Source organism: Grus americana, chromosome 17 (genome assembly GCF_028858705.1).
Source record: "Grus americana isolate bGruAme1 chromosome 17, bGruAme1.mat, whole genome shotgun sequence".
Classification (NCBI taxonomy): domain Eukaryota; kingdom Metazoa; phylum Chordata; class Aves; order Gruiformes; family Gruidae; genus Grus; species Grus americana.
In genome coordinates this window covers 8,457,260-8,469,273 of record NC_072868.1, presented here as the reverse complement: position 1 = coordinate 8,469,273, position 12,014 = coordinate 8,457,260, and the positions used below count along the sequence as shown (strand labels likewise).

Here is a 12,014-nt window from a genome sequence, read left to right as displayed (position 1 = left end):
CAAAGCACAACCCCACTTTCTCCTCCTGAAGAGATGAAGAAAGCCAAGGGCATTTTTTTCTTCATCATTTCCTTCAAATTCAGAAGAAAAACTGACCCTTCTCTTAAAGAAGATTTTCCGATGAGCATTTCAATGAACAGCAGGAAGAAGCCAGAGAAGCAGCATCCTGCCAGCGGACCTGTGCCGCAGCCCGTGCCGCCGGCGGGGCAGCCTGCCCGCTCCTCTGGGAAGGCGCTGATGGGACCACACTGATGGTGCAACATGAGGAAACAAAACAAGACAAAACAGGCAAATAAGACTCAGGCTAGACGACAAGGAAATAATTTATTTCCAGGTCCTAGAAAGACCTTGAAAAAATAACAAGGGTGAGGAAATCAACCTCCTAATTTCATTTGGGTAGAGAAAGAAAACCAAAGTGACTCCATCAGACGCTGTGGCAGCTGCCAGCTCCTCTGCCGGGTGCGGGTGGGCAGGGAGTGCGGGGCAGCGCCGCGCGGAACGGCCGGCTCGCTCGGCACCACGCTCCTCCCGTATTTACATGTGGGATAGAAATTAAAACGCAAGCGTGCGTGCATGCGCGTTGGGGGGGACTGGCTGGTCAGGGATGGGGAAAAACCCGGTGGGAGGGTTGCTAAACACGTACCCTGTCAGACCCCATCTCCTACGGACAGAGCCCTGCTATTGCACAACACTTTTGCTAGAGGAAGGGCCAGCTCCGGAGGGGCTCGGGCACAGCTCTTCAGCCTGGAGGCTGAGGGAAAACACGAACACGTTCCTGAGGAAAGAGAGGGCTTGCTCCATTCTCCTGCTCCGGGGCATCACCTGGCCAGAACCAGCGCTCGAGGGCCAGTGGGAAGGAGCCTGTTGGCCCCGCTGCCTCCCCGGCATCGTCACAGTGAACCAGCAGCACGCTGGGGTGCGGGTGCCGGCAGCGGGGCGCCCGCCACCTCCTTGGGGGAGACTGGAGAGACCCTGAGAAGCGAGCAGCTCCCGGTCCCAGCGCGAAAGCCAAGCTGCGGCTCCCGCGTGGGCGGACGCGGCAGCAGCGGGCAGGAGCAGCCGAGGGCAGGAGTCGTGGCAAAGACGTGTCCTGCCCCTCTGCTGTCAGGGCTCGCGCTGAGCCAAAGGACCAACACCAGCAGCCGGGAAGCAAAACACAGTAAAAAATGAACACGCATGTACATTTACAGTTAAACCTTCTCCAAGGAGAGTAAACACTATCTGTGGCTAAACTAAAAGGACAAACCCAATGACAAGCCCAGGATGTGTCAGGCCTTGGGAAACCTTATCGGTTACCTATCAATGATATAACTGATTTTTTTTTTCCCAGCATTAACAGATAAGGAGCTGCACTAGCCAGCATGGCCTGAGAAGCTGCCCGCGGGCGTTGCTCAACGTGCTGCTCAGTTTACCGTGGGGGGAAGTCAGCAGGCTGGAAAGGTGCAGGGCACTGAGCGCTTTCCTCCAGCATCACCTGCAGCCCGAGGAGCAATGGCACGGGCAGCCCTGCTGCAGGAGCTCTTGCGGGGCACTGTGCTGGGGGGGGGACGACACCCCGGGTACCCTGAGGTGTCACAGACCCGCTGCCCAGCCTACAGCAACCAGCTCAGCCGTGTGACAGCACCAACAGGATCTGGCCTCACACACATGTCCTGGGGATGGCTTTTCTATCGCCAACCGTGATGCTTTGCTGTCAGCTAGGTGTAAGCAGAGCAGACCCCGGGAGTGCCACTGACAGCGCTCCCCAGCACTGCGGCTGCTCTGCACCTCAGACCAGAGCACCGTGCCTCGGCGGCGGGTGGGATGTCCCCGTCCATCACCGGGGCCGTGGGGCACGTCGGGACCTCGATGACAACATCCGCTGTGCAGGGAGGGAGAGCCCCTTCGAATCACAGGCATCTTTGATAACCACAAGAAAGGTCTCAGAACTGAGAGGCGAAGCAATTGCAGCTTAGAGGCAAAGTGTGTTTTGAAGTGAACTCCCGTGCAGGGTTGCTCTGTGCAGGACGTGACCTTGGAGCCCGCATCCAGCACGCACATCCCCAGTGTGGCACGCTCCCTCCGATGCCGTGCCAGCAGCTGGGCCCTGCCGAGGAGCCCACATGCAGAGAAAAGGACGACTCCAAAAAGCGAGCAAACTTAAGGGGGAAAAAAGCTGAACAGAAGTTAAAAGCTTGCTTCCCTCTGCAAAGAAAGCTCTTAAAGAAATCAAAGCACTTCAAATGCTCTGACTCAAGTGACAAAAACAATTTAGACAACAAAAGGCTCCCGGTTTGCTTTTCCTCTCCTAAACTGGGCTCACTGAACAGATCTATTTAAATGATAATTTGTGGGGGAGAAACCCCCTCCAAACTCTCTTGAATTAGATTTGCTCTTTCTTAAATTAATGTGTAGTGCTTTAATGGAGACTGGTATTAAGGAGATGACGATGACCACAGTGGCTCCTTTGGGCACTCCAGCCTCACCATGCGGGTGCAGAGGTGCCCGGAACAGGAGGCAGCATCGGAGGAGCACATCACCCAGTGCTCCCTGGCCCCTCGGCACAGCCCCTCTCTGGCAGCTGTGGAACCCGGCCGGAGGCACACGCTGTCCCCTTGCAGCACAGAGCCCCGGTCCAGGAGGTGCCGGGAGCCTTGCAGGGGGTTAGCGGGATGGCTAGGACTCTTCGCTGTCCTCCTCGCCCCTGCGCCCAGCGTAGAGCGCTGCCAGCTGCCGGAAACGCGGCCCCCAGCCCCCCAGGTAGGAGAAGTCCTGCTCCGAGCCGCTGGACCAGGTGTTGATGGAGCTCAGGGAGGGCACAGGGGAGTCCGAGCCCTCGAAGGCGTAGGTCTGGAACGAGTCGTAGGGTGGCACGGAGAGGTCCTCGTCTGCCTGCTCCACCTTCTTGCAGATATAGTCTCTGAACACGGAGAAGTCCAGGTCCGGGCTCTGCACCCACTGCGGGAGGGCACGGAGCTCAGAAGCCAGGTTTCCACTCAGGCCCCCATCTCCCAGCCCCCCGCCTCCGTCACCGCCTTTGATCTCACTGAAGTCGTAGAGGCTGCGCAGGGCTGACATGTCATAGGCCTCTGTGTCCTGCTCACCACCCCCTTCGTCGTTGTATTTGATGACATTGTCCCTCATGTCCTCGTCATCCTCGGATGTCAGGTGGCTTTTGTGGTGTCGCTTCAGCGTGAGGATCAGAAGGACCAGCACTGGGAAAGGAAGAGACGGTCAGACGGGCGCAGGGGCTTGTCCAAGCTGTGCTCCCACAGGGACGAGGACAACCTGTGCTCGGCAGCAGAGCGCAGAGGCACAGCACCCTCTGGCACGGGGAGCCCCGCAGCCGAGACCGCCGGCACGCCGGCTAGGTCCTGTCGGCCCGGCTCATCGAGTAGCAGCTGTGCTGTGCCACTGCCTGGGAGAGAGGTCTGCCCGGGCTCCAGTGCAGACCGGGAGTTTCCTTTCCCATGCATCACGACCGCTGAGACAGAAGGGACGGATGGATGAACGCACAGCTGGACGGACAAACGGATGGATTCTGCAGAAGATGAGTAGGAAAAGGGGGGGTGCATGAATCACAGCAGCAGCCAAATGTTAGGAGGGTGAATGTGGAGCAGATGGCACAGAGCCTGAGCAATGAGCCGCAGATGTGTCCTGGATCATCATCCATTCATCCCATCACCTTTAAAGCACCGATGTGCACTTTATTCGTTTGGGCAATTAGGCAGAAATTTGTTTGCGCTGCGTTGGAAAATGAAACCAGTGTAAAGTGCACCCTGTGGGAAAGGGTTTTCTAAATGGAGACACAGCAGGAGACAGGGAGTAGAGATGTGCCAAGGAGAGGAGACTGCACTGAACAACACGCTGGCTTCCGCAGATGTCCGGACAGCCCTCGGGAGCCAGCTGGGAGTCAGCACTGATGCCGGAGGGCTTTCAGCAGCAGCGTCCATCAACTGCCCTATGCTAAACCTGAGGGCACTGCAACACCTCTCCCTCAGAGCCCCTTCCCATGCCACACAAGTCCTTGCTTCCCTTGCACCTTCACGTCGTGCTGTGGCAGCCCAGCACAAGCTTCTGCCAGTGTGTCAGTGGCAGCCAGCAGCATTCCCAGGGCTCAGGTCCTGACCTGGTTTGCATGCAGCCCAGCTCTGCGTCCTGCCCACACGCTCACACATGCTCTAACGCTGACCCTCCCTGCGCTGAGGTAAGAGCACAAGTGCGTGCCCCACACCTGCCACCCTTGCCCACCACGCTGGGACACACGCGTGCCCCGTCTGCTGTGACATGCCTGCTATGGGCACGGCAGCCTGCAAGCAGCTCTCGGCTCCTGCCCAGCGAGGCAGGGAGCAAGCCAGCACCTCTCCAGCCTCCACCGGGTGACAGCCCTGCTCTGGCTGCCCTGCTGAGCCCAGCATGCGGGGAGCCGGGGCAAACATGGGAGCTTCCCCGATGAACCCCCACCAGCAAGGGGACAGGTAGAGTCTGCACCATGCCCGCAGCAACTGCCTGCGCTTGTCTGCGCGATGCTGGTTGGAAAGGAGATGGGACGGGACAGGAGGAGGCCGGGGGACAGGCAGGCACTCACCGACCAGAATGAGGATGCACACCAACAGCGCGATGAGGGCGCCGGGGCTCAGCGTAGCTGATACGACGTAGGCTGTGCTGTTGCAGGACTGGATGGCCCCGTTGCTGTCACAGCCGCAGATGCGGATGGTCAGAGTCCCTGTGCTGCTGAGGGCTGGGGGGCCGCTGTCCACCACCAGAATGGGGAGCAAGTACACATCTTGCTCCTGGCGATTGAAGCCCATTCTTTGTGTGTGCACCGCAGCTGTGTTGTCTGCAGGGAACAAGTAAACCCACAGCAAAGTCACTGCCATAGCACAGCCAGGAGGACTCACCTCAAGCTCCTCCACACTCGAGATGAACACTCAGGGTGCTGGTGGGCTGCTACTGCTTGCACAGCGGCTGTTTGCGCACCAACTCCAGCAATCGCCCAAAGCGGGGACAGGACCGACCTCCCTCCCTCCTCTCCGTCACAGGGGAGCAGGGAGCAAGCTGGTGGCTCCCCCAGACTGCAGCCCCTCAGCACCCCGAGATGGTCAGCTCTGCCCCAGAACACGCCCCTTCACCGGGCACCTCGGGGCCAGCCCGGCGTCTCACCTGCCAGCACGCCGAGGGCATGGCGAACCCAACACAGGAGGAGGTGTCTGAGCCATGCTGACAATGCAGTCAGAGCAGAGAGAGAGGAAAAAAAACCAAACCCTTCCAGAAGACCCTCTGAGCACGGCACAGAGCATGAATCAGGATAAAAATCAGTTCCTGACATCGAGACCCCCTCCTGACCCACTCGGTCCAGAGTGGACAGGGGTCTGCAGATGGCACTGAACCTGCACGAGCAGTTACTGCTTCCAAACCTGAGAGCCGCAGGTGAAGGGTCCTGCCTCAGCCGGAGGGCCGAATCCCCCCAGGATCCTTTGTAACTTCTGAAGGAGCAGGCAGAGCTCCTTCCAAGCCTCCCAGCCGAGCCAGCCATCCTCCTCTCCGTCTGCTGTTTCAGGGGCTCAGCCGGCACAGCACAACCCATTACGATCCCATTAACAGGGCCACTTCACGGGCCCCTCCAGGGCTCCGGTGCCAGAGATGAACCCAAGCAGCAGCTGCGCACAGGCAACCTGGAGCACGGAGGGTAGGAACAGGCACTGAAAATCAGCTCGGCTCCCTGCTCGCGCGTGCTACTCGCTGCCAGCCAGCAGCGGAGCGGGCAGGAAGGGATTGAATAGCAGCTGAACAATTGTGGCCAGATGTCAGAAGTCTCTGCCGACTGTCTACAGTCTTTATCTAATAAAACGTAGATTGGCCCGCTCACAGCAAGGCGCTGCTGTCTACTGACTTTCTCCTCATTGCACCTGATTTATGCTGGACTGGACCCTTTCTGTATCAATCAGCTCTTCGATCAGAAAAGACATCTATTCTAATTCTGGCTCTTGGGCTGCCTGCCACCACGGAAATTGCTGTATGGATCGGGTGCTGCGTGGGAGCACACAGGGCATGGTGGGGACAGGAGGCGAGCCAAGAGCAGAGCAGAGGGGCCGGCACACGCTGAGCCGCGGGACAGGGAAGATCCACCGGCCGGGAAGCAGGGCAGATCCCGGAGGGGCCACACAGCAGCCGGCGCAGAGCAGAGAACAGAGTCCGTCTCCTCCCCGGCTGCTCGGGGTAACGCAGTTTGGGCAGAGTCTGCCAGGATCCCAGCGCTGAGCCCTCGCCCAGCTCTGCCGGTACAAATGGTAGAGACACAGGTGACCTGCCCACAGGACCGCTGCAACCAGCCCCAGCAACGGCCAAGGCTGGTCTCTGCTTCGCCGCAGTCTGGAAGAGGAGGAGCTGGGGCAATCTGTGCCCGCCGTGCCAATCTGTGCCCGCCGTGCCGACACGCAGGTGCAGAGGTGAAACCCACCCAGCGTGTGCTGGAGCTGAGCGTGGCTAGGTGCAGCAAAGGGGAGGAAGATGGGCTGTCTGTGCCCGGGGAGGAGGCAGCAGTGCACCGGCTTGTGCCCAGAATGGTGCTCAGCTGTCTTGGTGCTAAATACCAGGGTGCTGCTTCCTATCGTCAGGTTTCTGGACTCAGCCCACAAGAGTTTTCTGTGTTGCCAGAATATGGCCATGTTGTTGGGGAGAGCAGAGCTTTAGGCACCCTAGCTGGGGAGAGTTGGGAACCCAGCACAAAGGAGACAAGGAGAAAGTAATCTCTTCCAGTTCACCTGAGAGCACAGATCTGCCTTGAAGAGCTCAAGATGGGAAAGGCAAGGACACCGGAGAAAAGACCACACCAGCCAACACTTGGAGGCCGCACTGAATGGCACAAGGGCAATATTCAAAACCAGATCTTACTCATGCACACAGAATTGTGCTGCAGGTCACTAGAAAACCTCTTTCTTTTACCCATTAAGGGAATTTTCTGGGTAACCTCACACTCATCCCTGCTCGCAGCAGCAGACTTCAGGCAGGCAACATCCTCAGGAGCACAGAGCAGATGCCAGCAATAAGGCAAATGCTGGTACGAGTGGATGCGGGGACAGTTTGCCTCAGAAGGGAGGTACTGCCTGCAATGTCAGCACTCCACCTGCAAGGCTGCAGTGCCCAGCGCCGACCCACACTTCCTGCGTCAGACGTGACCCAAGCGCTGCAGCGTCACCAGCCCTCAGAGGGGATTGCCCACAGCTTTCTGCACCACACGCATTGCCTGACTTCTCTGTACACGAGACAGGGACCACCAACCCTTTGCCTGGGCAGCCACCTGGTCCTGCAGGACATCTGCCACCGTGGCCGAGACTCCTGGAGCAGCACATTGCCCCAGCACGGAGGCAACTCGGCAGAGCCGTCAGGAGGAGCAGGGGAGCTCCAGCCCCCAGGAGGGAGGCTGAAGCAAGCACGGCGGCCTGCTGGCACAGCAGAGTTTGCTGAGAAGCTGCCTATTGCCTACCAAGGATGAGCTAGGAAAAAAAAAAATATTGTTATGCTAATCATTTGCACAAAGGTAACAAGATCTCATTTGGTGCTGCTCCCTCAGCTTGCTGCAGCATAGCAGGGAGATATAAATAACGTTAATGGCATCATCTCAGCAAGAGGCCAGGACTAACTCCTAACTAGCCTAGCTAAACAAAAGCCTCAGGCATCTGGATCTGGTGGAGATGAAGCCACAGGACAAATGGGACAGACCCGCTTGCTGTGAGCGAGCAAGGCTCTGGCCCTCAGCCCAGGAAGGTTGCTTTCGCTGGCACCGTCACACCAGTCAAGTAACCAGCCCGAGCTCGTGGTCGGATCCTGGCTCAGAGGGTCCCTGTGCGCACAGCCGTGTACCTCCGCGTGCTGCTGAGCCCGTCTCTGGCCCAGCTCTGATGCTTGGGAGCTCTCCCCACCGCTCAGGCGAGCACCCCTTTAATGCTGCGTAAATGCAGCCGTAGCACCAGCTCCTCAGCTCTCCAGAAACGCAGCAGAAGGCAACTCCCCTTCTGTTTACAGCCAGCTCCAGCTCCTGTTAGGGACCTGCCACAAGGCACGCTGTATTTTTAGAAACAGTCTCTAGAAATCAAGGGGAAATACATGTGCAAGTCACAGAGAGGCAGCCACTAACCTCAGCTCAGCTGAGACTGCTCAGACAGCACGTTGCACTGCTGAGCCCCCTCACCTCCGAGTATGGGAAGGAGAAATATTTTCTCTGCTGAACCCACAAAGTCAAAATAAAGCAGCCAGTACTTAAATATATCAGCAGCACGACAGACAGCTCTGTTCTGGGAAACCTCAGCTTGGGAAGGGGCTGAGGTCTTGCTGTGTAACCCAAAACTTGGTGCTAGGGAGAGAGACAAAAAATTACAACTACAAAACACTATTTCAAACATCGTGACACTACATTTTCTCTCTTGAACAGGGTGACATGAGCACTTCCTAGAGGAGGGAGATCCACAGAAATGTCACATCTACACCGACAACATTGCTCACCAAGGCTGGACAGCCAGACCCCAGTCTGGCAGAGACCAGCCCCCTCCCTGCTGCCCATGGCTCCCCAGGCGCCCTGGACAACCCTTTTCTGTCGGGTGTTTACACCCATTACTTGCAAACTTCTGCTGTGTTCCCATCCGAGATACTCCAGAAAAAGCAGTGATGCTGCCATGCCACGCAGTCTATTTGACCAGAGAAGTGAAGAAAATTTTGCCCAGATCTGGGAAAATATATCCTGGAAAATGCATCCAAAGTAACCTCCTATAAAACAACGTAAATTCTCTTGGTAGAGTTATTTCTCTACATACAGCTGATCCAAGGCAGTTGCTTCAGGGTGTGTGTCTTGGCGTGGATTTGTTTGTATCAGCACAGCCTGAGTCGTTGCAAAGAAAAGCCAGGCAGGCCTGGCCCTGCAGCCTCTCGCGTCTCTTCCTCCATAGCAGCTTTCTGCTAAGTCCATTTTTTGGGTCATGAGGTTGAGGAGCAGTGTTTCCCAGGAGGCGGTACTGAAATTTGAGGAGGCGTTAATCCACAGCTTTCCTGCACAGACAGGTCGGGATCTCCACGCTTCTGTTTTCCTGCCCCGTCCTCGTGAGGTTGCACCTCGTGCTACGGTCACACCACTCTCAAGGTTGTTCCACGTGTTCTCTGAAGCCCCAAGCCAAACCATTTACCATCACTGCCATCTTGTTATACAAACTGACATCTCCTCCGCAGGTTTCCTATGCCACCCTCTCCCTGACCACGCAGCGATGTTACCCCGTGTCGCATCATATCGATGGACAGGAGATGGCTCCTCTGCCTGCTCGAGGACCAAGACACCAGACAAGGCAGAAACCAACGTGGGTCGAGAGTGCAGGAACCAGTCAGTACTGCTGAAAGAGGAAAGTTTAGGAATGCAATATACGCTGGTGGCAGCATAACATCACTAGGAATAAAAAAAAATAATTCTCTCAGACTCCCTCTCCAAAGAGTCTCTTGGCAACTTCACAGACAGAACTAATAAATCCTTCTCATAACTCAATCTTGAACAGCGCTGGGAGAGCGGAAGGGAACAAGCTACCTCCACTTTGGATTTCGACATCCCTGCCCTCTCCCACTCTCCCGAGGCCCCACGAGCGTCTGCCTGCCTCTTCTCCGGCAGCTGTCCCGCAGCCCCGGTGCCCGGGCACGCCAGCTCCAGGGAACTGCACACGGCTCCCGGCCGGGCCTGCGGCCACGCTGCCGCCAGAGCTGCCGGCTGCCCCTAAGGGCTCCCCAAAAGCAGCAGGATTCCTCTCCAGCCCCAGGTGGGTACAGCTAGTAGGAGAAGAATCCAATTTTTCCTTCTCCCAAGTTCTCTGGGTGCCAGGCCACAGCAGCGCTGCTGCTCATTTACCTTTTGCTCAGTCCTCATGGAGACCCACGCTCTTTTTCATCCCCCCCATCAGATCAGCGTCTGCGCTGCTTGCGCTGAGAACGGCATCCCTGCGGGGCTGAAGGAGGCTTCCTTTATCCTGAGGCAATCCTCGAATCCTAACATTTTGCTTTTGATTGTTATGATTTTCAGATCTTCTATCACCCATTACATGCTCGTAATGAGACCTGCAGAGAGTTCAGACATCTGTTTGCCTAGCCCTTGAGCTACGGAGTCAGTAGCTCCATGTGTCTCTCCATATTATCTAGCACCCCTTCCAGGTTGCTGGGCTTGGATGCTTCCTACCATCCCTTCCAACACAATTAGCATTTCTTGGAGAACATTATTTCAGGCTTTAATTGCCTTTGATCCTTCTGTAATCAATTTTCCCAGCCCAGAAAGACCCAGCAAAAGGCAAGTTAGGAAGCAGGGGATGGTGAATGCCGTTGGAATGGCACCAACTGGACCTGGGTGAGGTCAGCTTCTCCAATGCTATCTCTTCCTTCAGGCAGTTCATTTGCTTCCTTCTGAATCGGGGCCATTGTTACCACGCGTGATATTTGTTCCTTGTCTGATGAATTAGGAGGTGCTCGAGCGCTCCCTTGGACAGAGCAAAAGGAAAGACACACACACCAGTAGGAAACGGCACCATTTCTAAAAGCCGGATTCCTGCAAACCGGCTGTAATTCAGCTAACGCAAGGTCTCCTGCAGGGTCGCCTTTTGCTCTCGTATCTCCGACCTGGAGCATCGGAGCCACGGCAGCTCTGCGTGCCGCTGGGAGCTGCCGAGCGGGGCTGCAGGCACTTTGCTAGGGCCATCCCCGCTCCGTGCAGCTTTGGCTGCAGCGGGGCCCGACCCAGCAGGGTTTGGCAAGCGGCAGTGTCATGACTATATCATGACAGTATCAGGCTGTAGCAGACCTGCCCGGTGACCACTGCCACACACTTGCTTTTAGCAGGCACTCCAACCAGCTCTTCATCTGATGGACAGGCTGCCCCATCGATCACCCCAGGCTTTCCCTAAAACCCTCGCAGGCTTCCTCCACGCTGCCCACGAGGAGCCCTAGAAGGCCCTAGGCAGCGTCCAGCGTCCTCTCCACCCTCCTGCGCTACCCCACCTGGTTCTGCTCCCACCTTTGTGACAGGGCTCTACACTTTAACCCTTAACCGACCCTCACTCCTGCTCTTCCAGCCTCCCGCGGGGTCAGCAAGGTGCCTGCATCCCTCACTCCCCCCGTACCCAGCAGCCCCCCGAGGGAGCCCCTCCGCACTGCGGCCGGCTCGGAGCCTCAGACACCCCTCGGGCAGCTCATGGCTAACTCGCTGCTGGCTGTAGCCACCCAGGCTCCCCACCTCCCAGCCCTGCCACGGCTGGGTGCTCTTGCCCCGCCTGGTGAACCGTAACGGGAGCGTTCCCGAGCGGATGCTGGTCCCCGCCGTGCTGAGGACAAGTCACCGTCCTGAGGTGGCTTTCTGCTGCCTTGCAGGAGCCAAGGGAAGTAGGTGCAAAGCAAAAGAGAGAAGGATTTAAGCAAGAGCTTAGTGAATCCATCTGTGCTGACATCCATCAGTGTCACTCCTTGGCTGCAAAAGCAATATTTATAAATCACGTTTCAAAACTGGCTACAAATTTGTACAAAGAAACAGATGGGCTGGTGGTAGCAGTTTGTCACCACTGATATTTATATGGAGGAGTAGAGACAAGTGCAAGAGGGGTGAGCACAGGAGAGGGAGGCAAGGCGGGGGGGAGACAAAGGAGGATGCAGCAAGGGAACCCACGAGAGCAGGGGCCAAAGTTGAGTGTAGCCAGGGTGCTCAATGGACTGGAGAAAAGGAAGGACAGGAGAAATCAAAAGAAGGGAGGTGACACTAAACTGCACACACATTAGAAATGAAGGGTGCCTCCATCTGCACAGGCAGCCGCCTCCTCTTGCTGTGGAAGACAGCATCGCTTGGCAATTGGGAGGGTCTCCAAACACCCTGGGAATAACCCTGCAGCAACAGCATTTGTTTTCCTGAGAACAGAAGGCGGGAGGTGATGCCAGCTTTTACTCATTTTATGCAGTGTTGCACCACATGCAAAGTTTGTGGGATCGTTTAGCACGAAGGATTACTCTGTGCAACGAAAGCCTCGTCC

The 12,014-nt window shown here is 56.9% G+C and overlaps 1 protein-coding gene across 3 annotated transcripts in view; it reads right to left on the bottom strand.

Annotated features, from left to right (window-relative positions):
- Positions 1–305: 305 nt before the first annotated feature.
- Positions 306–12,014, bottom strand: part of CDH22 (cadherin 22) — an 85,136-nt gene continuing 73,427 nt past the window's right edge. For 2 of the 3 annotated variants that reach the window (XM_054845701.1, XM_054845702.1), the window contains 2 exons: positions 4,568–4,819; positions 312–3,194 (listed from right to left, as the gene is read on the bottom strand). In XM_054845701.1, coding sequence (XP_054701676.1) covers positions 2,656–3,194; positions 4,568–4,819 — 791 coding nt within the window. In that variant the 3' untranslated portion in view covers positions 312–2,655. Of the gene's footprint in view, positions 3,195–4,567; positions 4,820–12,014 lie in introns of all 3 variants that reach the window. The other variant, XM_054845700.1, reaches the window with a different exon arrangement.